The 27,005-nt window shown below is 53.7% G+C and overlaps 1 protein-coding gene and 1 pseudogene across 1 annotated transcript; one reads left to right on the top strand and one right to left on the bottom strand.

Moving 5' to 3' along the window:
- The first annotated feature begins 15,259 nt into the window (after positions 1 to 15,259).
- On the top strand, positions 15,260 to 20,237 carry LOC149744117 (uncharacterized). Its single transcript, XM_089903910.1, has 9 exons — positions 15,260 to 15,280; positions 15,579 to 15,848; positions 16,276 to 16,344; positions 17,872 to 17,975; positions 18,064 to 18,188; positions 18,828 to 18,940; positions 19,073 to 19,210; positions 19,290 to 19,392; positions 19,484 to 20,237. The coding sequence occupies exons 1-9, from the start codon at positions 15,260 to 15,262 to the stop codon at positions 20,059 to 20,061; spliced, it is 1,521 nt and encodes a 506-aa protein (XP_089760036.1). The 3' UTR covers positions 20,062 to 20,237.
- Positions 20,238 to 22,850: 2,613 nt separating this feature from the next.
- LOC149744118 (olfactory receptor 10V1-like) lies at positions 22,851 to 26,277 on the bottom strand (annotated as a pseudogene).
- Positions 26,278 to 27,005: the final 728 nt, after the last annotated feature.

A 27,005-nucleotide genomic window follows, 5' to 3' on the forward strand; every position in this document is an offset into this window, starting at 1 on the left:
GTGGCATGCACATATATACACTACCAAACGTAAAACAGATACCTAGTGGGAAGCAGCCGCATAGCAGAGGGAGATCAGCTCAGTGCATTGTGACCACCTAGAGGGGTGGGATAGGGAGGGTGGGAGGGAGGGGGACGCAAGAGGGAAGAGGTATGGTAACATATGTATATGTATAAGTGATTCACTTGGTTATAAAGCAGAAACTAACACACCATTGTAAAGCAATTATACTTCAAAAAAGATGATAAAATGCATTAATCCTACAGTGAGGCCTGCTCTGGTCCCAAAAAGCAAATCTTATAAAACTAAGACCCCGGGGCTTCCCTGGTGGTGCAGTGGTTGAGAGTCCGCCTGCCGATGCAGGGGACACGGGTTCGTGCCCCGGTATGGGAAGATCACACATGCCACGGAGCGGCTGGCCCCGTGAGCTATGGCCGCTGAGCCTGCGCGTCCGGAGCGTGTGCTCCACAACGGGAGAGGCCACAACAGTGACAGGCCCGCGTAACGCAAAACAAACAAACAAACAAAAAACTAAGACTCAAGAGGTTCAAAGTGTTTCCAAGTCACTTAATAGGATCCCAGAACAAAGCTTAAGAATAAGTTCAGGAATAGAAACACATCCAGCACCCAAGGGAAATCTTATAATGCCTAGCACCCAATCTAAACTTACCGGGCATGCAAAGAAGCAGGAACATCCAAACGGTTATGACAGAAATCAGTTAAAATGCATCGATTGGAAAGGAAGAAGTAAATGTGCCTTTATTTACAGACAAAACGACTGTATATGTAGAAAGGCCCATGGGATTTATAAAAAGAGCTATTACTATCAACTAGTGAGTTTAGCAAGGTTGCAGAATACAAGCTGTTTTAGAGGGAGCTTACCACCTCACCCCAAACACTTAACCAACTGCCCCAGCACTTTCCTTTGCAGACCTGAAACAAGGTCGGTAAGCCACAATCTCTTACTTAGTATTCTGGCCTTATACGTTAATATAAAAATGTAACTACAGAACTAAGAAAATATTCCAAAATTAACACTGAATGGCAGGACACAATTTTCTTTTTGTTCCACTTCTGACATTGTCTTCTATTAGGTGTGCTACTTGAATAGCTGAATCCCAGACCTCCCCTCCAATCTGAGCATAAATGCAAGAATATTAGGAGGTGCAGAAGCTAAAAGTAAACTCAGACACAGAACAGCAGCTCAGTTGTATTTTCTGCAGTTAACATTTAATCAGCAAACAAAATACGTGGACCCTGAGCGCCCAAGGGCCAGTACAGGCAAAACACGAGGCCGCAACAAGTGGTGACCACTGAAGAAAGCAATGCTCTAGGGAAGGACGCCAAGGACACAGCACATAAGTTAGGGTTAGCGCCCTGGGGCCTGCTGACGCTAAACGAAAAAGCGGGTAAAAATGTACTGCAAGATGTGAACCACCGAGGAAAGCTGGTTCACACAGAAGACGATGGAACTTCGGAGTTGGCCAAAGTCTTCAGCAGTCAATCGGCTAAAAGGGACGGAAAAATAAAATTCAAGTTTGGGGAGGCACACGTCCCTCCCTGTCCCCCCACACCGACAATCCCAGAGCAGCACACTTCTTCTTTAGGCTTAACCCTCCCTTACAGCTCCACGTGGCCTGAGCCTGGCTCTGGCCACCTGCCACCAGCCCCTCCCTAGACCCCTCTAGAACCCACATGACCAGGACGCGGCCCTCCACATTGAGCTCCTTCTGAATGGGCTCTGGGACTAGAAAGTATACACTCAGCAACTGCTAGGCGACCTCCGCGTCCATGGGCGATGGGAAATGCACAGTAAGGGTGCTGAAAGAGATATGGTTAAGGCACCACCCACAGTACTGATTTCGCCTGTGCCTCAGGCTTCCTCCTCACTGAGACCCGCCTTCACCCCCCCACCCACCGGCTTCCCCGCCAGACCACCCCTTAGGCCGTCCACAACCTCCCACCCTATACACTGAGGCCACCCTGGACATCACCACCCCTACCCTCTGGTTTCCCTCAGGTTGGTTTGCCCCACCACCATCCCGTCAGCCCAGACCACCCTTGGCCCATACCCTCCAGCCGCCCAGAGTTCCCTCCTTCTACACTTCAGGCCCCACCGCCTGCAGCCCCTCCCCACAAACCACCTCCAGCCCAGCCCCTGGCCACCGGGCCCACGGGGCCTCCTGCAAAAGGATAGCACTGTAGCGCCTACGGACCCGGACCTCCGGCCCCGGGTCCTGCGTCTCTACGTGGCCCTGCTGCATGGGCTGCCCACTGGATCTGCACAAGGCCACCGGCTGCGCCACCTGCCTCTCCAGCGACGCCAGGGTTGCCAGGGTTTCCAGGGTCGCCAGGATCAACCGGGTCACCGGGGTCACCCTGGCCACCACGTGCTGCTCCCTCTGCAACGGCCGCGGCACCTGCGCCTTCGTGTGCTGCCCTCACGGCTCCTTCACCATCTGCCTCAGACTCCATCTAGAACCGCTTCCACCCTCCCTACGAGCGGGGGAAGGATAAAACGGTCCCTCACAAAACCAACCGTCTAACGGCCCCTGAGGTGGGGATTCCCAGAGCGCCTGCGCAAACAGACCCCTGGTAACGCCTCCTGACTCGTGATTGGTTCCCACCGACAGAGCCTGCAGGCTCTCCAGCCAATGGTCGCCCCCTTATGAAGCTCCACACCGCGGAGCGCTGTGTAACCCCGATGAGCCTGCGCAAACAGACACCCACATCTTCCGGTCCCTCTAACCGGCCTACCTCGGGCCCAGGCTCCCCGTAAGCGGCTTAGCCATGAGGCCTCCAGGTGACGCTCCTCCCAGTAGTGTGGCTGGAGCTCCCCAGTGCGCGTGTGCAAACAGAGCCCCGCCCCACCTCCTAAGGCCTCTGAGAATGTAAGTTTCCCTGCCAAGCCTGCAAATCCCAGGCGAGCCCCGTGCACTTCGAAGTCTGTGTCAGTGCCAGCCTGGCCGACTTCACGTGTGACCAGCCTGCTGAGCGCAGGTCCCTGTCATCGAGTTCTGAAGTCCCTGCAGTCTGTGTCCCTGGAGCCTTGGAGCCCCTGGCGGCCCGGCCCCATGCCGTCCTCAGCGGGCCCAGCAGCAGCCCCCTGCTTCCCTCCCCAGGCGGGCAGGCACCGCCCGCTCTGCATCCCTGGCCTCATCCCCGCAGGGCCGGGTCCCGACACACGCACACGTGCACACGAACACACATGCAGACTCGAGCTTCGTGTGGGAGACCAGAGGGATGGCCGGGCGTGGCCCACAGGTGCCCAACTCCCTTCCAGAACTTAAGAAATTAATTAATTAATTTTATTTTTTTGCTGTGTTGGGTCGTTTCTGTGTGAGGGCTTTCTCTAGTTGTGGCAAGCAGGGGCCACTCTTCATCGCAGTGCGCGGGCCTCTCGCTATCACGGCCTCTCTTGTTGTGGGGCATAGGCTCCAGACGCACAGGCGCAGTAGTTCTGGCTCACGGGCCTAGTTGCTAGCGGCATGGGGGATCTTCCCGGACCAGGGCTCGAACCTGTGTCCCCTGCATCGGCAGGTGGACTCTCAACCGCTGCGCCACCAGGGAAGCCCTCCTGCATTTTTTATTATCTCGTTTATAAAGAATTATCCCAATTGATTCCCAATTTGATGCTTTCACGGTGTTTTCTGCCATAAATACGTTTCACATTTCTTTGTGTTCAGACATTGATTCATATTTACTCATGCATGGCTTCTGGGTTTTGTATCATGCATTAATGACTTCATCAATGTTTTCTCCTTTCATTTTTATGGTTTCATATTTTCTATTTAATTGTATGCTTTCATTTATTCCCATTTCAAGTTTAATTCTTTTGGAAATTAATTTTTCTGTAAAAAGTAAAATCTAGACCAGCTTTGTTCTGACTTGTGTAATCCAAGTAATTTCACCATTGCTCTTAATGTACTCTTTCAATTTCGGTTTCACTCTGACTTCTGACTTAATTTTACATTTTCTCTCCAGTCACATCTCTGGCTTGGTCCCTTAGACACAACTGCTGGCATCCTGGCTGATAAACCCTACCTTCCCGTGAGAATATGGAACTTGCTTTTTATTTTGGACATCAATTTTGCAGACACATATCTTGGCCTTTCTCCACCTATCCTTCACCCTACTACACGGTAGAGTAATGTTCCTTCATTCCCTAACCAGGTAATATGCTATAATTACAGAGACATGGATAAATATGTCATGTGGGAATGCATAGTTCTTGCAAAATTATGAACTCCACCTGAAAACTCTCTCATCACTAAACCTCGGACTGTGTATATTTGCACATGTGTGTATGCAACCCTTTTAAACAAAATATTCACAACAACATTATTTATAATAGTAAAAAATAGAAAAACTCAAATGTTCAAGTATCCCCAACTCAACAGTCCTCTAATCCATTGATGCTTTAATCTCCTCTCTCTCATCCCCTTCTTGTCCTCACGTTATTCCCTGCATTCTTGGGAAGGCAACTTAAGCTGAACCAATCAAATGTCTGTCTGTCTTTCTCTGTCTCTTTCTTCTCCCTCCCCAATCCCAACTTCCTGTACTGAATCCCTCAGGTCACTTCCTCAGAGAGGCCATCCCAGATCACTCAACCCAAATTAGCTAGAAGAACAAATTGCAAGAATATACAAAGGTGGGGGTTAATCTTTGGTGACGATGACATTTCAACTCAGTCGAGAAATACGGATTATAAACGTTATAAATAGATAACGTTCCAGGGCTTCCCCGGTGGCGCAGTGGTTGAGAGTCCGCCCGCCGATGCAGGGGACACGGGTTCGTGCCCCGGTCCGGGAAGATCCCACATGCCGCGGAGAGGCTGGGCCCGTGAGCCATGGCCGCTGAGCCTGGGCGACCGGAGCCTGTGCTCCGCAACGGAGGAGGCCACAGCAGTGAGAGGCCCGCGTACTGCAAAAACTAAAGATAAATAAATAAATAACGTTCCAACACCTGACTAACCTTTGGGGGCAAAACAAAATTAGATCAATGTCATTTTTTGCACCCAAATAAATTCCTAGTGGATTAAAATTTTAAAGTACTAGAAGACGTTATGAGTGACAAATTTTACAGTTTTACAGTGGGTAAGGCTTTCTATTGGACATAAACTACAGAAATCATAATGAAAAGATCGATGACTTAAATACATTTTAAAAGTTTTTAAAAACCTTCTATATAGAAAAGAACTATGACCAAAGTTAACATGAAGCAATGAGGAAGGAAAGCGTTTTCAAATTACAGCAAAGATTTGATATCTTTAACATATAAAGAGCACTCTCAAATCAATAAGTGAAATATGACTATTACAATCAAAAAATAGAAAAAAAGGATATGAAAAGGCAGTTCTCAGGAGTTACCAGTGGCCAGGTGTCATATGAATATTGTTAAACCAGTTTAGAAATCAAAAGAAAGTGAAACACTATTGAGATATGATTTTGGTTACTCTATGGGCAAAGATTTAAAAGATTGAAAATGTCCTGCTTGGTGTGCATTATGGGCTGAATTGTATCCCCCCTTAATTCGTATGTTGAAATCCTATTGTCTAATGTGACAGTATTTGGCGATAGGGACTTTAAAGAGCTAATTAAGGTTATATTTATCAGGTCATAAGTGTGGGTACCTAATCCAATAGGTCTGGTGTCCTGATAAGAAGAGGAACAAGACACCAAAGAGCTCTCTCTTTCTCTCCCTACACACACACACACACACACACACACACACACACACACACACAAAGGACATGTGAGGACACAGCGAGAAGGTGTCTGTCTATAACTCAAGGAGGAGGCCTCACCAGAAACCAACCTGCTGGCACCTTGATCTTGGACTTCAAGTCTCCAGAACTATGAGAAAATAAATTTCTGCTGTTTAAGACACCTAGTCTGTGGTATTTTATTATTATTTTATTATGGCGGGCTAAGCTGACAAATAGAGGGTAGGAAGTAAGAAAACGGACACTTTCATACACAGTTGGTTGGAGTTAAATTGATGCAAACGTTTTGGAGGGCAACTTGGTAATACATATCAAACACTTTAAAAAGAGATTACTCTTTGACCCAACAAGCCTCCTTCTAAAATCCTATTGTACATAATGTGTTACACAAAAACAAATGTACCAGGGTATTAATTTCAGCATGGTTCATAATACTGAAAAAGTATAAGTAGCCTAAAGGCCTATGTACAAGAGATTGGTTAAAATAACTATGGTATACACATTCTGTGGAATATTATACAGCTATTGAAAATAATGGGGAAGGCACAGGCTTCTCCATATCCACTATGTGGCCCACTTCTGGGCCAATTTTGGGTGCCCTGTCTGGAAAGGGAAGGTCCTTCTCCTTGTCCCTTTCCTCCAGCTGCCCCTTGCAGTCCCTCCCCTCCTTTGACTCATTTGTCTCCTTTTCTACCACAATATGAGTTGATCAGCAAGGAGCTAATCCCTTAACAAGGAAAGAGGCCTATTTCTCCCTTGAAGTAATAAAGGAGGGCCAAGTCCTCAGACCACAGTAGTTAAATAAATAAAATTATGATTCCCTCAATTCATTAATAGTCAAGACTTTGCTATTGCAAGTGAAAAAAAGTAGAACAGAAACAATCTAAAATATTCCCATTGGCTTAAGCGAAAGGGAGAATTTCTGGGTCTGTATAACCGAAAGGTACAGAGGTAGTTCCTGTCTTCAGGCATGGCTGGATCCAGGATTTGGTTCTCTGAGATGTGTCTTCTTCTTGCTCTAGCTTCCCCTCTGTCCATTACCAGTCTGCCCTCCTGCAGCCCCCAAAGTGTCACTGGTTGGATGGGATCACCACGGCCGGAGGAAAGCAGTGCTCCGATTGGCCAGGCCTGATCCACATGCCCAGCCCTGGAATCAGAGGTGACGTCAAATCTATCAGAACCGTAATGGCCGAGAGAAAAGGAAAGGGGAGAATTTCTAGCGTGACATGACGATACCAGTACCAAGAGAACGGACACGGATGCTGGGTGACAAAACCCATAGATGTCCTCTACAGTGGTGCAGACTTTTCATCAAATTCAAAATCAATGTCCAATGTTTTAAAGGAACAAGACTAGGAAAGATTATTCCTTAATCTAACAGAACAGTATTTGTACTTTCCCAAAATAAAAATACTTATGTCAGAAGGAATACATACGTGATGAAAATATTTAAACAATACGTACGTGTGAAACTTACCAGGTGGAGTTTCTTTCCCTAATGCTAATGTCTGGAGATGAGCATTCCTGATGGTGGAGGTGGCTCACTCTAGGTAGTTACTATGCATATCCCCACACATTCACATGGTGGCAGCACAGTGTGACAACAGAACATACCGTACAGAGAACACAGCATATACCACGCAGAGATTCTCAACTTGTTTTAATCTTTCTTAGTACCCAGCTATCTACCTTGCTCTTTCTCTAACTGCCACACGGTTGTCCACTAGGATGGGCTTACTGTAATTTACTGAATCTTTACTCAGTTGAAGCTTTTTTACTCAATGCTGTAATTAACATTCTGGTTAATTCTGCCTTGTTTGCATATGCAAGAGTTTCTCTCTGAAAGATTCCCAAAGGTAGGCCAAAGGGTAAGAACAGCTTAAACTTCAATATAAAATGCCAAATAAACGTCCCGATAGCTTTACTAACACTCCAACTGATAAGGTATAAAAGTCTTTGTTTGTAACAAATATTGGAGGTTGTTAATTAGTTAAATTATTCCTACACTAAAACCTGCCCTGTTCTCACCCAAAGGAAGACTTGAAAGGCTCAAATTGTTCCCAAGTAACTTAAGAGAGTCCTAGAAAAAAGCTCAAGAATATGTTTGGGAACACCAATATCCAGCATCCAAGGTAAAATTTCACAATGTCTGGCATCCAATACAAAATCACCAGGCACGAAAAGCAACAGGAAAATCCAGTCCCATTAGGAGAGAAATCAATCACAAAGAGGCATCCCAAGTGGAACGGAAAAAGTAAAACTACCTTATCTGCAGACCACCTGATCATGTACGTAGAAAATATGATGTAATTCACAGAAGAGCTACGAAAACTATAAGGGAATTTAGCGAGGTTGCAGGAAACACTATACATTAGAGGGGGCTAACTCCTTCCCCAAAGACTTAACTAATTGTCCCAAAACTTTTCTTCACTCGTCTGAAACAAGGTCAGTCGACCACAAAGTTCCAGTTCCAGTGTTTCTGGGTTGTTTGATCTTCTGCAAACTAAGCTTTTTATTTTGGCAGGAATCAGACCTACTGGTACGAGGTGGTGGGCAAACTAGAATTCTGGTGGGAGGGCACACTTTCTGAGCAGCAACCATGTACTGTACACCAACAGCCTTAAAAAATCAATAGAAAAGTGAATTTTTACCTCAGCAATTCTACCCTTTGGAATCTACCTTGAGGACATAACCAGTCAGGCAAATACTTACACAGAAGAATTCCACTGACTCGTTTCTTATAATAGGGAAAAATGGAAACGTATTAAATGTTAACGCTTATAGTACCTCTTTTATGCAACCAAGTACGCGTTTTTGAAGACATTTTAGGGGGAAAAGAAGCTCATACGTTAAATGAAAATAATTCAGGAAAAAAATTAACCATGAACTTGCAAAAATTACACTATCTTCTTGCTATATATAAATGAAAGTATAAAACTAAGAAAATATTCCAAAATACTGATAGTAGCTAACGCTGAATGACACGACATAATGCATTTTACTTTTCTTCCATCTCCTACACCGTCTTCAATTACCTTGTACTACTAGAATACCTGAAGCCCAGAACCTTCCCTTGAAACCAAGGACAAAGCAAGAAACCGTGGAGGCGCAGTACCTGAAAATATACTCAGACACGGAGTAGTAGTTCAGTTTTATTTTCTGCCGTAACAAACGTTTCGGCACCTCCTCCTCCAGCAACAGGGAAACAACAGGGCCAAGCGGGCGCAAGACCAATGCAAGCAAACAATTAGGGCCCCAGAATAAAGTGGCAACTAGTGTAGGAATCAACGCACTGGGGAGGGACGCCCTGCCTAGGAAGAGACGCTAGGTTAGTCCTACGCCCCCTTTCCTGGCCCGGGCTTCGTGAAAACATGGAGCACAAAGCGCTGCATGGTCCGCAGCAACAGAGAAGGCTGGTTGAGACCGGAGGTGATGGAAATCTGGAGTCAGCCCGGGTCCTCAGCACTCACTGGGCTAAAAGGGAGAGCAAGAGAAAACCCAGTGAAATGTGGTAACCGTGAGCCTAATGCTCTGCCCCCTCAGCGCGCGGCAGGCTCGGCGCGCAGGTCTACGTCCTCAGACCCCGCCTCTGGGGGTCTCCAATTCACGCTTAGAACCAGCCCGGCCACCTGCCACCGCCCCCCACCGGGGCCCCTCGGAGAACTAACACGGCTAGGGTGCTGCCGCACACCGCGAGCTCCTTCCACACCGCCCCTCGGTGGCGCTGGGCATGTGGCGCCGGGGGCTGGCAGGCCCTCTCTGCCTCCACGGGCCATCGGAGGGGCACCGGGAAGGAGCCGGTGGCGGCACGGCCAAGGAACCGGCTCCCGACCTGGCCTGTGCCGCAGGCCTGCGTGCCCTCAGGCCGCTCTCACTTGTCTCGGCCCCCTCCAGGTCTGCTCCGCCCCCTTCTGGTCCCTCAGGCCGTCTCCCCCCGCGGCCCCCCCCCACCCGGCCGCCTCTCCCCGGCCGCGCTGTCCCCTCCCCCACGAGGCCAGCGCCTCCAACGGTCTTGCTCCCCCTTCCCCCACCCCTCCACATCCCCGGGCTGACCCCCTTCTCCCCCTTCCACTGGCTCCCGAAGGCGCATCCCTCGGCCTGTCCTCAAACAGAATATAACCGGAGCAGTTGGCTTCCGGATCCTCTGCCCACGGGCCCGACAAACCCACCCAGCCCTGAGGCGGCGTGTCCACCTGGTCCCGGCGCGGCATGTCCACCTGGTCCCGGCGCGGCGTGTCCAGCTGGTCGCTGCTCAGCGTGTCCACCTGGTCCCGGCGCGGCGTGTCCACCTGGTCCCGGCACGGCTTGTCCACCTGGGTGCGGTGCGGGTTGGCCACCAGGCCGTGGGACGGCGTGGGGACGGAGACGCCATATTCGGCGTCTGCCCGCCCCGGGCAAACCATCTCCTCTTGGCCCAGGAGCAGGCGGCAGCTGCAAGGCCTGTGGACCTCCGACCTCTTGTGCGACACCTCTGGCTCCATCTGGCTCGCCCTGGCCTTCACCACCTGTCGCCACGCCGCCGCCATCGCCTTGGTCTGCGGCCTCCATGCTGCCACACGCTTCGCTTCTGCCCTCCACGCCCAGCACGAGCTTCTGAGGGAACGAGGCCCCCACAGGAAGCTCCGCCCCTCGGCGCCTGACGTCACTGGGGCTCCCAGGGCGCCTGCGCAAACAGGCCCCGCCGCCATTCCCCGGATGTCACGCTCGCGAGGCCTCTGGGCACGTGACTGCTTGCCAGCGAACCGGCAAACCCCAGACGAGCCGCATGCAACTCAAAGGCTGGGCTGGGGCCAGCTGAGCCACCCTCACGTGTGACCAGCCTGCTGAACGCAGGCCCCTGTCATCGAGTTCTGGAAGGGAGTCGGGCACCTCTGGGCCAGGCCCGGCCAGCCCTCTGGTCTCCCACACGTAGCTCGAGTCTGCATGTGTGTGCGTGGGCACGAGTGCGTGTGTCGGGGCCCGGCCCTGGGGGGAAGGTGCCAGGGATGCGTAGCAGGCGGTGCCTGCCCGCCTGGGGAGGGAAGCGGGGGGCTGCTGCTGGGTCCGCTGGGGACGGCATGGGGCCGGGCCGCCAGGGGCTCCAAGGCTCCGGGGACACAGACTGCAGCGGCTCCAGGCTGCAGGCTTGGCCCGGGCCAGCCAGGTGCATGGGGGAGACCGGCTGGCCGCAAGGGCTGCGGCAGCGGGGGGGTGGGGGTGGGGGGAGGGGCGGCGGGCGGGTGGCACCACCCCAGAACCACCTCCAGTCTCCTGGCCGTTTGGTGGCACAGCCCTCATGGGCTTTCCCTCCCCCAGGAACAAAGTCTTGCAGCTCTCCGGGTGCCTGGAGATTCCGGGGGCCCTCAGGTGGGAGGTGACCCTGTGTCTGCTGGCCTGCTGGGTGATGGTCTACTTCTGTGTCTGGAAGGGGGTCAAGACAACAGGAAAGGTACAGCCGGGGTGACGGCAGGGCTGGGGGCAGCACTGCCTGGGGTGGTGTAGCTGTCTGCCAGCGACCACTGCTGCCACGGGAGGAGACGGCACCAGGGCCAGAGCCCGAGGAGGGGCAGGGACTTCAGTCTGGGCCACTTGATCCCTACCCCCTGGCTGGAGAGTCCTCCCCACCCTGCGCCTCCAGGCCCGGCAGCCTTCCCTCCCGAGTGGAGGTGGAGTGGCCCCGGCAGCGGCTGCCCCTTCCCTGGGGTGGGGGGGCATCCCTGGCTCGCCTTCCCTCCCTTCCAGTTCCTCTCGGTTCTGGCTCTGAGTCAGCTTTTGACCTTCTCGGTCTGTCTCTCTCACCTGCCTGTCTGCCCTCGGGGACCCAGCGGGGAGCCTGGACACATCCCTCGCTCAGGGGCTCCCTGTCAGGTTGTGGGGACAACTGTGTGAACAGACACACAATAAGACAGCGTGCCGGCGGGAGGGAGGGAGACACAAGAGGGAAGAGATATGGGAACATATGTATATGTATAACTGATTCACTTTGTGATACAGCAGAAACTAACACACCATTGTAAAGCAATTATACTCCAATAAGATGTAAAACAAAAATACGCAAGGGGAAAGGGGAAGGGGAAGGGACGAAGCCAGAGAGGATTCAGGCTGGATCACGTAGGACTTTTCAGGCCACCGTAAGGCTTTTTTTCAACTGTGACAGGGAGCCCCTTGGAGGGTTTGGAACCGAGTTGAACAGAAACAGTCAAAAATATCCACATTGGCTTAAGCCAAAGGGAGAATTTCTGGGTCTGTGTAACTGAAATGTACAGAGGTAGTTCCTGTCTTCGGGCATGGCTGGATCCAGGACTCGGTTCTCTGAGATCTGTCTTCTTGCTCTAGCTTCCCCTCTGTCCATTGCCAGCCTGCCTCCCCTGCAGCCCCCAAAGTGTCACAGGTTGGATGGGATCACCACGGCCGGAGGAAAGCAGTGCTGCGATTGGCCAGGCCTGAGCCACATGCCCACCCTTGGAATCAGAGGTGACGTCAACTCTATCAGAAGCATAATGGCCGGGAGAAAAAGAAAGGGGAGATTTTCTAGGGTGACATGAGGATACCAGTACCAAGAGAAGGGACACGGTTGCTGGGTGACAAAACCCATAGATGTCCTATACAGTGGTGCAGACTTTTCATCAAATTGAAAATCCATTTCTAATGGTTTTTTTAAAAAAAAAAAACCAAGACTACGAAACATTCTTCTCGTAATAGACCATGTGCCCTGTTACTGGCCCTCCCATCAGCTCCCATCCCCTGACTCTGGGCTTCCACATCCACTTCAGGGGGGTGTCCTCTGCCTAATCCTCCCACACAGACCTTTGCTGAATTTAAGTTTGTTAAGTAAGTGCTTTTATAGGGAAACGAATGGAGCAGACTATTGTTTTCCAAAGGAAAAACATTTCAAAACTAATAATTCCTTAGGAAAATATTTAAACAACATGGAAATCTAAAATCTAAATAGTGAAAGCTTTCTTCCCTAATGCCCAGTGATGACATTGAAAGCAGGGTGGCTCATTCCAGGTGGTGACTCTGCCTTTCCCCACATGGTCATATGGTCAGAATGTATTCAAAAACAGGAATATGCCATTCCCAGAATTCTGCAATTTGCTTTCATCTCTTTCCATATTAGTTCCCAGCTATCTACTTTGCTCTGACTGCCGTATGGTACTCCACCAGGACGGACTTGCTGTGATTTACTGAACGTTTCCCCTGTTGATGTACATTCTACCGATTTTTGACAATGACAAACAATGCTGTAATTAACACTGTGGTCAATGCTGCCTTGTTCACATACACAAGAGTTTTTCTGTGATAGATTCCCAAAGGTGGGTCAAAGGATATGCATCTCTTAATATTTAAGAGGAAATGCCAATCAAGTGTCCAGATAGATTCTACCACCACTCTGATAGTGTATGAGTCTTTGTTTCGAACTATAGCCTTCTCAAACACAGAAGATTTCAGTTAATTAAATTAATCCAAAGAAGATGTGGCACATATATACAATGGAATATTACTCAGCCATAAAAAGAAACGAAACTGAGTTATTTGTAGTGAGGTGGATGGACCTAGACTGTGTCATACAGAGTGAAGTAAGTCAGAAAGAGAAAATCAAATATGGTATGCTAACACATATATATGGAATCTAAGAAAAAATAAAACAGGTCGTGAGGAACCTAGGGGTAAGACGCGAATAAAGACACAGACCGACTAGAGAATAGACTTGAGGATATGGGGAGGCGGAAGGATAAGATGTGACAGAGTGAGATAGTGGCATGCACATATATACACTACCAAACGTAAAACAGATATCTAGTGGGAAGCAGCCGCATAGCAGAGGGAGATCAGCTCAGTGCATTGTGACCACCTAGAGGGGTGGGATAGGGAGGGTGGGAGGGAGGGGGACGCAAGAGGGAAGAGGTATGGGAACATATGTATATGTATAAGTGATTCACTTGGTTATAAAGCAGAAACTAACACACCATTGTAAAGCAATTATACTTCAAAAAAGATGATAAAATGTATTAATCCTACAGTGAGACCTGCTCTGGTCCCAGAAAGCAAATCTTATAAAACTAAGATTCCGGGGCTTCCCTGTTGGTGCAGTGGTTGAGAGTCCGCCTGCCGATGCAGGGGACACGGGTTCGTGCCCCGGTATGGGAAGATCACACATGCCGCGGAGCGGCTGGCCCCGTGAGCCATGGCCGCTGAGCCTGCGCGTCCGGAGCGTGTGCTCCACAACGGGAGAGGCCACAACAGTGACAGGCCCGCGTAACGCAAAACAAACAAACAAACAAAAAACAAAAACTAAGATTCAAGAGGTTCAAAGTGTTTCCAAGTCACTTAATAGGATCCCAGAACAAAGCTTAAGAATAAGTTCAGGAATAGAAACACATCCAGCACCCAAGGGGAATCTTATAATGCCTAGCACCCAATCTAAACTTACCGGGCATGCAAAGAAGCAGGAACATCCAAACCGTTATGACAGAAATCTGTTAAAATGCATCGACTGGAAAGGAAGAAGTAAATGTGCCTTTATTTACAGACAAAATGACTGTATATGTAGAAAGGCCCATGGGATTTATAAACAGAGCTATTAGTATCAACTAGTGAGTTTAGCAAGGTTGCAGAATACAAGCTGTTTTAGAGGGAGCTTACCACCTCACCCCAAACACTTAACCAACTGCCCCAGCACTTTTCTCTGCAGACCTGAAACAAGGTCGGTAAGCCACAATCTCTTACTTAGTATTCTGGCGTTATACGTTAATATAAAAATGTAACTACAGAACTAAGAAAATATTCGAAAATTAACACTGAATGGCAGGACACAATTTTCTTTTTGTTCCACTTCTGACATTGTCTTCAATTAGGTGTGCTACTTGAATAGCTGAATCCCAGACCTCCCCTCCAACCTGAGCACAAATGCAAGAATATTAGGAGGTGCAGAAGCTAAAAGTAAACTCAGACACAGAACAGCAGGTCAGTTGTATTTTCTGCAGTTAACATTTAATCACCAAACAAAATACGTGGACCCTGAGCGCCCAAGGGAAAGTACAGGCAAAAGATGAGGCCGCAACAAGTGGTGATCACTGAAGAAAGCAATGCCCTAGGGAAGGACGTCAAGGACACGACACATAAGTTAGGGTTAGCGCCCTGGGGCCTGCTGACGCTAAACCAAAAAGCGGGTAAAAATGTACTGCAAGATGTGAACCACCGAGGAAAGCTGGTTCACACAGAAGACGATGGAATTTCGGAGTTGGCCAAAGTCTTCAGCAGTCAATCGGCTAAAAGGGACGGAAAAATAAAATTCAGGTTTGGGGAGGCACACGTCCCTCCCTGTCCCCCCACACCGACAATCCCAGAGCAGCACACTTCTTCTTTAGGCTTAACCCTCCCTTACAGCTCCACGTGGCCTGAGCCTGGCTCTGGCCACCTGCCACCAGCCCCTCCCTAGACCCCTCTAGAACCCACATGACCAGGACGCGGCCCTCCACATTGAGCTCCTTCTGAATGGGCTCTGGGACTAGAAAGTATACACTCAGCAACTGCTGGGCGACCTCCGCGTCCATGGGCGATGGGAAATGCACAGTAAGGGTGCTGAAAGAGATATGGTTAAGGCACCACCCACAGTACTGATTTCGCCTGTGCCTCAGGCTTCCTCCTCACTGAGACCAGCCTTCATCCCCACACCCACCGGCTTCCCCGCCAGACCACCCCTTAGGCCGTCCACAACCTCCCACCCTATACACTGAGGGCACCCTGGACATCACCAAACCTACCCTCTGGTTTCCCTCAGGTTTGTTTGCCCCACCACCAACCTGTCAGCCCAGACCACCCTTGGCCCATACCCTCCAGCCGCCCACAGCCCCCTCCTTCTACACTTCAGGCCCCACCGCCTGCAGCCCCTCCCCACAAATCACCTCCAGCCCAGCCCCTGGCCGCCCGGCCCACGGGGGCTCCTGCAAAAGAAACAACTGTAGTGCCTGCGGATCCGGACCTCCGGCCCCGGGTGCTGCGTCTCTACGTGGCCCTGCTGCGTGGGCTGCCCACTGGATCTGCACAAGGCCACTGGCAGTGCCACCTGCCTCTCCTGCGAGCCCAGAATTACCAGGGTCTCCAGGATCGACTGGGTCACCGGGGTCATCCTGGCTACCACGTGCTGCTCCCACTGCAACGGCCGTCGCACCTGCGCCTTCGTCTGCTTCCCTCATGGCTCCTTCACCAACTGCCTCAGACTTCATCTAGAACCGCTTCCACCCTCCCTACGAGCGGGGGAAGGAAAAAACGGTCCCTCACAAAACCAACCGTCTAACGGCCCCTGAGGTGGGGATTCCCAGAGCGCCTGCGCAGACCGCTTGTAACACCTCCTGACTCGTGATTGGTTCCCACCGACAGAGCCTGCAGGCTCTCCAGCCAATGGTCGCCCCCTTTCGAAGCTCCACACCGCAGAGCGCTGTGTAACCCCAATGAACCTGCGCAAACAGACACCCACATCTTCCGGTCCGTTTAACCGGCCTACCCGGGCCCAGGCTCCCCGTAAGCGGCTTAGCCTTGAGGCCTCTAGGTGACGCTCCTGCCCGTAGTGTGGCTACAGCTCCCCAGTGCGCATGTGCAAACAGAGCCCCGCCCCACCTCCTAAGGCCTTTGGGAACGTAAGTTTCCGTGCCAAGCCTGCAAACCCCAGGCGAGCCCCGTGCACTTCGAAGTCTGTGTAAGTGCCAGCCTGGCCAACTTCACGTGTGACCAGCCTGCTGCGCGCAGGTCCCTGTCATCGAGTTCTGCAAGGGAGTCGGGCACCTCTGGGCCAGGCCTGGCCAGCCCTCTGGTCTCCCACACGTAGCTCGAGTCTGCATATGTGTTCGTGTGCACACGTGCGTGAGTCGGGGCCCATCCCTGCGGGGATGAGGCCAGCGATGCAGAGCGGGCGGTGCCTGCCAGCCTGGGGAGGGAAGCGGGGGGCTGCTGCTGGGCCCGCTGGGGACGGCGTTGGGCCAGGCCGCCATGGGCCCCAAGGCTCCGGGGACACAGATTTCAGCTACTTCAGGCTGCAGGCTTGGCCCGGGCTTGCCAGGTGCATGGGGAACACCGGCTGGCCGGAAGGGCTGCGGCGGTTGGGGGGGGGAGCAGGAGGGGAGGTGAGGAGGGGCTGGGGCGCCACCCCAGGACCAACGGCAGTCTCCTGGCCCTTTGCTGGCACAGCCATCATTGGCATTCCCTCCCACAGGAACAAAGTCTTGAGGGTCTCCGGGGGTCTGGAAGTTCCGGGGACCCTCAGCTGGGAGGTGACCCTGTGTCTGCTGGCCTGCTGAGTGCTGGTCTACGACTTTGTCTTGAGAGGAGTCAAGTCAACAGAAAAGGTACAGCCGGGGTGACGGCAAGCCCGGGGACAGCACTGACTGTGGGGTGTGGGTGTCTGCCAGCGACCACTGCTGCCACGGGAGGAGACGGCACCAGGGCCAGAGCCCGAGGAGGGGCAGGGACTTCAGTCCGGACCACTTGATCCCCACCCCCTGGCTGGAGAGTCCTCTCCACCCTGCGCCTCCAGGCCCGGCAGCCTTCCCTCCCGAGTGGAGGTGGAGTGGCCCCGGCAGCGGCTGCCCCTTCCCTGGGGTGGGGGGCATCCGTGGCTCGCCTTCCCTGGCTCGCCTTCCTTCCCTTCCAGTTTCTCTCGGTTCTGGCTCTGCGTCAGCTTTTGACCTTCTCGGTCTGTCTCTCTCACCTGCCTGTCTGCCCTCGGGGACCCAGCGGGGAACGTGGACCCATCCCTCCCTCAGGGGCTCCCTGTCAGGTTGTGGGGACAACTGTGTCAACAGACACACAATAAGACAGCCTGCCGTTGGTTGCGGGACACGCGGGGCACGGCCAGGTTTCTGGAGGGCGGGAGTGTTCCGGCAGGGTCCGCAGAGCAGCCGCTTGGCGCTGCTTGCGTGGGAGGCAGAGGCCTTTGCTGTCGTCTTGATCTTGCCTGTGTCTCTGGCTAGCTGAGTTCTAATCCCCGGCACCAAGGACCCCCGCCTCTCTGCAGACCAGGACCTGGAGTCGGCACGGGAGGCGTGGGACCTGCCTGCGGGCTGCGGCCTTGCTCCCCGCCAGGGGAGGGCCCTGCCTCTCCCTCCCTCTGCAGCTGACCTGTGCTCGCCGTGGCTCCTCACACCTGCTCTCCCCTCGCTCATCTCCAGGTATGGATAGATGCCGGGACCCAGATTTTCTTTTCTTACGCCATTGGCCTGGGGGCCCTCACGGCCCTGGGCGGCTACAATCGCTTCAACAACAACTGCTACAAGTAGGCACTACAGCCCTGCCACCCCTGCCCTGCCTGCCCGTGGCCAGCAGGCAGTCTCACCAGCCCACACGGTCCCCTCTGCCCCCAGGGATGCCATCATCCTCGCACTCATAAACAGCGGGACCAGCTTCTTTGCTGGCTTCGTGGTCTTCTCCATCCTGGGCTTCATGGCCACAGAGCAGGGCGTGCACATCTCCAAGGTGGCGGAATCAGGTAAAGACGCCCCAAGCCCCAGCCCGGCCTCCGGAGCAGCGGTAGCTGCTGTCGTAACGGACCGTGTACGCGAACGCACACAGAATGACGTTCTGAGAAATGAGAACAATTCAAACTCAATTTGTCCCATCACTCTGGGCCAGGAGGCCTGGCTGAGCAGCTGCGAGGCACAGCTGTCCAGCCACCTCAGGCCAGGCCACGTGGAGCCCCGAGCCCCCATCCGTCTGTATCCAGAGGCCTCGGGGTATGTCCTCACACTTGCCTGAGTGTTGTAGAGGGAAAGGTCGGCCTTTTCTGGGTCAGTGGTGATCTGCGACCACAGTAGCTGCCGGAACCCAGGCACAGAAGGCTGAGCCAGACACGCCACTCTTATGGATACAGGTCTACCAAGGGCTTGCGGGAACCTTCCAGCCCCTGGTATGGCGCGCACGCACACACACACACACACGCACACACACACAGACGCACACGCTCACGAGGCCTCGAGTGGCCCGGCAGTGTCTTGACAGAAGTCGAAAGGCCCTTGGCCACAGGGTGCCCTGGCATCGTCCACTCCTCTGGTACCGTGGTGCAGGGTGGAGGGGGACAGGATGTGGGTGGGGTGCTCCAGGTGTCCACACCCTGCCCCTTCCCCCTCAGGGCCTGGCCTGGCTTTCATCGCCTATCCCCGGGCCGTCACGCTGATGCCTGTGGCCCCGCTCTGGGCTGCTCTGTTCTTCTTCATGCTGCTGCTGCTTGGCCTTGACAGCCAGGTTTGAGAGGGGGGACGCAAGAGAGGGGGATGGGAGGTGGGGCGGAGGGGGGCTGGCGAGCAGAGGGCACACTGGGCGACGGGAGATGGCAGGTGGGTGGGGAGGGGCACGGCCTGAGTTGCCCGGCCACAGTTTGTAGGTGTGGAAGGCTTCATCACCGGCCTGCTGGACCTCCTCCCGGCCTCCTACTACTTCCGTTTCCAAAGAGAGATCTCCGTGGCCCTCTGCTGCGCCCTCTGCTTTGTCATTGATCTCTCCATGGTGACCGATGTGAGTGGCGGCAGGGTGAGGGATGCCCCTGGCCTCAGGCTGCCGGCTGCCACCTTCCCTGACCTGGCTCCATCCCCAGGGCGGGATGTATGTCTTCCAGCTGTTTGACTACTACTCAGCCAGCGGCACCACCCTGCTCTGGCAGGCCTTCTGGGAGTGCGCGGTGATCGCCTGGGTGTACGGTAGGTCCGGGCCGACAGGCAAGCCGGGGGTGCGGTGCGGTCAGCGGTGGTGCGTCCCTAGCCCTGGCCCTCCGGCCTCACGTGACCCCAGGAGCCGACCGCTTCATGCACGACGTGGCCTGCATGATCGGGTACCGACCTTGCCCCTGGATGAAATGGTGCCGGTCTTTCTTCACCCCGCTGGTGTGCATGTTAAGGGCCGGGAGAGGCTGGGCAGGGCGAGGGACACTGAGGGCTCGCAGTGGTGGCTGCCGGCTGAGCGCGAGGCTTCTCGCCCGCAGGGCGTCTTCATCTTCCACACGGTGTACTACAAGCCGCTGGTCTACAACAACACCTACGTGTACCCGTGGTGGGGCGAGGCCATGGGCTGGGGCTTCGCGCTCTCCTCCATGCTGTGTGTGCCCCTCCACCTCCTGGGCTGCCTCCTCAGGGCCAAGGGGACCGTGGCTGAGGTCAGTTCCCCGCGCCCCGTCTCCCGCACACCATCCCTCCCTCCCGTTGGGTGGAGACGTGATCTCCAGAGCGCCCTGCCCCTTCTCCCACCTGCCGGGAGGGACAGACCGTTGTGCCGGAGCCTCTGGGCCAGCTCGGAGGGGGGTGTACGGGAGGAGAGTTGGCCCTCCAGGGCCTCGCTCAGGTGGTGGCGGCGGAGGAGAGGCCTGTCCCTAGCCTCTGTTCTAGCAGCCACTCGGCCCTCCACTGAACCCCTATTTCCCTAGCGTAGGGAGCGGGGCCTGGTCAGGAGGGGCGCGGCCCCGGGCCCCAAGTTGGTGGCAGGTGGCGGGAAGCGGAGAGAGGCCAGGGACAAGCAGGTGCCCCTCCCCAGGGACCCAACGTGTCCCTCTCTCCCGCAGCGCCGGCAGCACCTGACACAGCCCTTCTGGGGCCTCCACCACTTGGAGTACAGAGCTCAGGACTCGGATGTCAGGAGCCTGACCACCCTGACCCCGGTGTCTGAGAGCAGCAAGGTGGTGGTGGTGGAGAGCGTCATGTGACAGGTGCCCCGGCTCACATCACCAGCTCACCCTCTCGTAGCCATAGCAGCCCCTGCTCTAGCCCCCCACACGCCCAGGGGGCTTGCCTTTCCCTGACACCTATGGGGGTCTGCCTGGGGGGGGGAGTGGAGGAAGCAGCAGAGTGCTTATAACTAAAATAACTTTTTCCATTTTTAATAAAATGCCAGAAATATCACAACCCACCAAAACTAGATGCCTCCCCCACCCCCCTTAACCAAGCTGGTGCCCACGCTGCTTCCCAAGCCCTGCCGCCCGCCCTCCAGTGCCCGCTACCGTCACGTCTCACCTGACCCCACCAGGCCCTGCCTGCCTCTCTCCAGGCTCTGCCCAGCACACCCTTGGGTGGCCCCTCACCCCAGGGGCAGCAGTGGCAGCTCGGGGAACAGGGGGACTGGAGAGCAGAGGGGGCAGGCGAGGGGGGGGCAGCAGAACCAAGGCGAATATTTCAGCTGGGCTAGACCCCTCTCCCCGTCCCTACTCTAGAAGCTTAGAGAGCCAGCCAGCAAGGGAACCTTCAGTTCCTGAGTCAATTGCCACCAATAGCAGTTGTGTGAGCTTGAGTGCATGTGTGCGTGAGTACATAGGGTATAGACATAGATCTCTATTTCTTAGCCAAGGGGGCGTCATCTCTTACCTGACGGACTGCTGTGTGCCTTCTCTCTGGGAACCCCTCCTCCCTGGGCTGGTCAGTGGGTTATCGTCATGTCACCCAGGATCACGCCCCAACCACACAGACCCACGTCCTGTCCCACGGCACCCAGGAGAGGGTCTCCCTCCTCCCTGGGGCCCCCTGTGCCGCCAGACTCCCACCCCACCTCCTGGGAGTGATGGACCCCCCTGTCTCTGCACCCCTGCCCACCCAGGGCCTTGTGTGTGTGCACGTTTGTGTGGGTGCACACGTGCACAGGAACACGTGGGTCGGTGCTGTGCACACACGGCAAGGCCGTGGTGGATGGGAACCCGAGGCTGCTCTCCTGTCAGCAGCATTCCCTTGCCTTAAGTGCGAACTCGACCGAGGCGGTCATTAAAAAGGGGTCGGGGGCTCAGAAGCATCTGAGCTGTGCCTTAAAGGAAGAGCGAAGTTTAGATAAATGGCGAGGGTGGGAGACCGGTCAGTACCTTGACTTTTCTAGCGTCTTTATTGCGGACATTTCACATGTACGCACAAGGAGAGAGGATAGTGTTTTTAAAAATCCGCCTACCTTTCACCCGGCTTCAACACTTGTCAACATTTCACTAGTTTATTTTGAAAATAAGGAAGGGTTTAGGGGTGAGAGTAGTGAAAATAATATCTCTTGAAGAGATAAAAGAAGAGGCACCCCTCGAAGCTTGTCCAAATACAGGGGTGCCCGTGCACCCCTCTCGTAAGGGTATCACATGGCCCTGAAGCACAGGGCCCGCGTAGGGTTGCAACGGGATGTGGTCGGCAACAAGCGGCTACTGGTGTTTCGGCCGCTGTCTCTCTGACTTTCACGTCAGTTCTCTCTCCACATATGCTGAAGCTAGCGATCACCCCACCTTCACTTTGATCAACCTGGAGTCGCCATCTGGGTTCCCTGCAAGGACCTCATGATGGCACCGCCTCCTGCCCCTCCAGGCTCTGCCCTTTCCTAGGTCTGAGGGCGCAGGCCAGAGAGCAAGTAGGGCTGGACACGAGGGAAAATTACCCACATGGTTCCTGCCCTCCAAGATCTGCCACTCCCATTGAGGAGTGCCCCTCTGGTGGCTCTGAGGGCCCCTCTGTGGCAGGAGGTGGGGTCATCGTCTAGGAATGATGAGGGAGGTGGTAGGAGACATGAATTGAGGAGAGTAGGCAAGGTTGGGGTTTGGTGAGGAAGGTTTCGGGGGTTTAAACTATGAGGAAGTGTACTGTTGACCGAACACGAAGGCTAGAGGGAGGTGATGATGGTTGTGGTTGAGTTTTCCAATGAAGGGTCATCAAGGACCCAGACCCTTTCCTTCCTGACCCTTTTAAACAGCATGTGGGTGTTCTAGGCTTGGTGCTGGGTGAATGACTCCTGCCTAGGAAAGAAGAGCTCGTAACCATTGTATATTTTCTAAATAATTCGTTTTATTTTAGTCTTTTAAATAAGGTGCTCAACTCGCCAGCCTCATTTGTGAGCTCTTTTGTGCCTTATGCTTTGTCGTATCCCCAGTGCCATGGGCAGTGCCTGGTACCCACAAGGTGCTCATTCACTCATTCAAGAATTATTTGCTGCTAAGTGCTAGGATGCAGGGATCCAGGGCACCTCGCCCAGCCTGTGGGGTGGACGTGGGGTCAGCAAACACTTCCTTGGGATCATAATGCCGGACCTGAGTCCCTGAATCTCGGAGGCTCAGCAGGATATTGAAGGCTTCCCTTCCATTAGCAGCCAGAGTCTGAAGCTGTTCCTATGCCAGAGCTCACGGGGGGGGGGGGGGGAGGCGGGGGGGGGGGTCAGCGTCCAATTACTGCTGATTGAACACCTGTTATGTGCGTGGTGCCGGGGCGGCAGGTTAATCACAGTTCTTGCCTTCAAGGAGCCTCTCGGCCAGTCAGGGAGAGAGCAAAGCACTTCAGCCCTAGGTAATGAGTGAGCGCACGGGCACTCCCCAAGGCCGCCAGGAGTGAGCGGCCCTTGAACCCATGGCACCATGAGGAGGGGCCAGCTGGCCCAGAGGCTGGAAGCGGGGTAGGTCGGGAAACACGGCGGAGAGGAGGGCGCGCAGGAGGAGGGTGGAGTGGGGTACAGCCCCTGGGCTGGCTCTGCCTTTGCCCCCTTGCCTTTACCTCATTTGGACTTGGGAGCTCGCTCCTTGTACTTCTAGCTCTTTGGCCGGAGAAGTGTCTGACGGTGCTCCAGGGTCTGGGTGTCATCGTCCGTGAAGGGGCCGTGAAACGTTCACTGACCCCCCCAGAGCTGCTCCATCTCGGAAAGCGTCAGGGTTTGTTCCACGTGTGACGGCGGGAAAGGGGGTTACCGGTAAGGTCCAGGCGCCCGCAGAACCACAGCACAGCCCTCAGGAGGAGGCGTGGGGCTGCGAGGGCTGCACGGACATGACCGACTGGGCTCTGGCACGTGGAGCCCCTCTTCCGCCTCCCCTTGCATTGGACCGCCGGCCTCGTCTGCTCGTGGCTCTCCAGGAGTCTCTTGAGGGCCCCCTCGACTTCCTTGCTCCTCAGACTATAGATCATAGGGTGGAGCACGGGAGTGACACTGGTGTAGATTAAGGACACAGTTTTGTCCTGTTCTGGGGCGTAGCATGACTTGGGGCGAATGTAGATGAATATCGTGCAGCCGTAGTGCAGAAGGGAGACCAGCAGGTGCCCAGCACAGGCGGAGAAGGCCTTGCTCCTGCCCTCAGCCACGTGGATTCTGAGGACGGCAGCGATAATGAACCCGCAGGAGAGCAGGGTCAGCAGGAAGGGAACCAACAGGATGAGCAGGCAGACGCGGAAGACCGCGACCTCACTGGCCCGCGTGCGTCCGCGCAGGCCAGGAGTAGCACAGCGGGGATGTCACAGAAGAAGTGACTGATCTCATGAGACTGACCAAAGGGGAAGAGGGATATCAGTGTGGGGAGGGTGAAGGAGAGCGCAAGTCCGCTGACTCACGCCAGAGCCAGCATCTGCAGACACAGGGTCCTGGCTATGATGACTGTGTAATGCAGGGGCTTGCAGACGGCCACAAAGCGGTCGTAGGCCATCGCAGCCACGAGGAAACACTCTGCCCTGCCCAGGGCGCTGAAGAGATGCATTTGCAGGGCTCAGCCCAGGAAGGGCATCCGCTGGCTCCCGGACAGGAAACTGGCCAGCATGCTGGGGACGATGGCCCATATATAGCCGATTTCAATGGTGGACAGGTTGCGAAGGAGGAAATACGCGGAGTCAAAGAGGGTGATGAGCGCAAGAGTCGTGTGCCCTGCTAGGGTGACAAGATGCATGATTAGAAACAGTCCAAACAGGGAGATTTGTAATTCAGCCAGGTCCCCAAAGCCCAAGACAATGAATTCAGAGCTCAAGGTGTGCTGCTTCTGCAGTGGGGCCATCCTGCGTTCTCCTCTGTCGAGCTCCTGGGCCGGAAAAGGCAGCTTTCTAGCAATTCTCTAAGTCATGGGAGACCCTGGAGCCCTCTCCACAGATGGCCATTGTCCCCATTCTGTGAGCCTTTTGAATTCTGCCTTCTGTTCAGTGAGAGCGGCGGAGTGCTCGCTCTGATGGTGACGTCACTTTAGTTCACCTGTTGAGTTATTACAGAAACGAGCCGAGATGAGTGAAGTTGTCTTTAACAGACCCTAACGAAAGTCCTCCTTCTGACTACGTTTTGAAGAGCGGCCTCAGGGTAGGGGTTGGGTGCTGAGCGTGATGTTACTTAGGTTGGAACAGAGGCCGGGCCGGCGGGGTCATTGACGCCGTGGGGAATTCCCGTGGGATGGAAGGTCCGGCGAGTTGGTCTTAAAGACACTTTGACTCTGTGCGTTGGCTATGTTGTCCCTCCCTCGCCACCGCCCCTCCCCACCAAACTCCCAGGGTTCCTGCAGCCTCCCCTGTTTCAGCTCCGCTGAGTCGCAGGGAGACCCCGGCTTACGTGTCACCCTGCTCTAGACACCTCTTCTGAGCCCTGGGCTGAGTCAGGCGGATTCTCTCTCTGGCTACCCCAAAAGCCTGTGGGCTCCCTGATGGCAAGAATGATTTCTTATTTAGGCTCTCAAACAGTGGCTGGTACATATTAGTATTATTGGTGAAGATCTGTTGACTAAAAGTCTGTTGCTCATTTCTGCATCCTCTGCAGTTAGGGCAGAGTCAGACGTTGAGTAGGCGCCCAACACGTATGCTTGAGTTAATGGTTAAGTGAAGGCAGGGAACCTTTGACGTATTGGGGATGCTGAGGTCATGATCGTCCAGGGTGGGAGGAAGCAGGACAGAACTAGGACATAGTCGGCACCTTCCCAGACTTTGGGGGACACGTTTGCTTCTCTCTTCCCCGGTAGGACCAAAGATACAAGTAGGAGGCCTTATGCCTAGGCTTCGATTCCTTCCTGTGCATCCCTTTCTCACAGCAGAGGAGAGGAGAAGATTGCTAAAGAGTCTAGAGATCTAACACATCGAGACTCAACAGGAGTGACCTGTTGAGGTCACTGAGATGGGTTCTCTTCATTTTCAGCGCCTCGTGGAAATGGAGTTGTCACCTCAAGGACAGGAGCTCACTTAGGTACCATTTGGACCGGGGCCAAAGTGTGAGACTCGAAGTGTGTTCACTGAAACCTGAAAACCCATTCTGCTGATGGTTTTGCTTGGCCCAGACGGAGTTTGTGCTTCCAGTTTTCCAGCCCCTTGCATGTCACACTGACTATTCTTTGGGTGTTCACTGACCTAATGGGCGCCTAGAGTCTCTGAGCAGCACGGGTCCCTGGAGGGCCGTTTGCCCACTCGTTACCGCAGAGCCGATGGTCACGACGTCTTCCCCGGATGACGCCTTCCCTGCTCCCAGCCCTGCCACCAGCTCCGCCTGGAAATCACACTAAGTGCCCTGCTCTGCCAGCGGTCTGAGTGAGGCCATCCTTTCCGGGTTCTTGTTTCTCTTCCTTGGACTCGGACCCTCGGCTCTGGCTTGGCCACAGCTGATCACTTCCTCTCTTTTTTCCCATGACGGGGCTGCGGACGTGTGGGGATTGCTTTGTTTCATTTGGGCCCTAAACCTTGAAAATACTGAAAACACAAAGATGAAAGTCAAAGACTTTCAAAGACACATGATCCAAACGGTTGAAAAGCGAGAAGTGAAAGTCAGTGTGACTTTCTCCCCCTGCTCTCCCAGAGAGCATCGCTCTCAGCCGGGGGGCTCACTTCCTTCCCTGCTTTGTCCGGTGCATACAAACGCAAACACTTCACGCACACACTCACACGCATGGGCATACCCACACACACACACTCCCACACGTGTACACAGAAACAATCATGCACACACCTTACACACGCAAGCATAAACACGATCACATGTACGCACACATCTGCACACGTGTATGGACACACACAGTGCACACGTGTATGGACACACACAGTACCCACCTGCGCGCATACATTCACACACACCTGCACGCATATATGCACATATTCCCACACTCACACGTGTATGTATATAAACATTCACCACAGTCACACATTAAAAAAGCTGAAATGGGATCATATTACACATATAAACTGACTGCCCTTAGTGTTTTCACCGCATAATGTGTCCGGGAGAGGTTTTCAGTCAGCACGTAGCTGGTTTACGTCAATCTTTTTTTCTTTTTCTTTTTTTTAACATCTTTATTGGAGTACAGTTGCTTTACAATGGTGTGGTAGTTTCTGCTTTATGACAAAGGGAATCATACTTCAGTCTTTTAACTGCCGCATTCTACAGTATGGATGCACTGTAATGTCATTAAGTATAATGAAATAATACAACAAACACACGATAACAGATAAAACCTATACACAAAAGTAAATAAAACATAATTAAAATAACTGAGACTTGAATCAGTCTTTCATTACTTCGGTGTTGCAGTGGTTTCTATTTGTTTCTTACCACACGCCACGGTCCAAAGCATAGCCCCGAGTGGAGCGCGGAGCAGCGGCCC

Source organism: Delphinapterus leucas, chromosome X, assembly GCF_059928025.1.
Source record: "Delphinapterus leucas isolate spDelLeu-1000000601 "Yukka" chromosome X, BTC_Dleu_Yukka2, whole genome shotgun sequence".
Classification (NCBI taxonomy): Eukaryota; Metazoa; Chordata; class Mammalia; order Artiodactyla; family Monodontidae; genus Delphinapterus; species Delphinapterus leucas.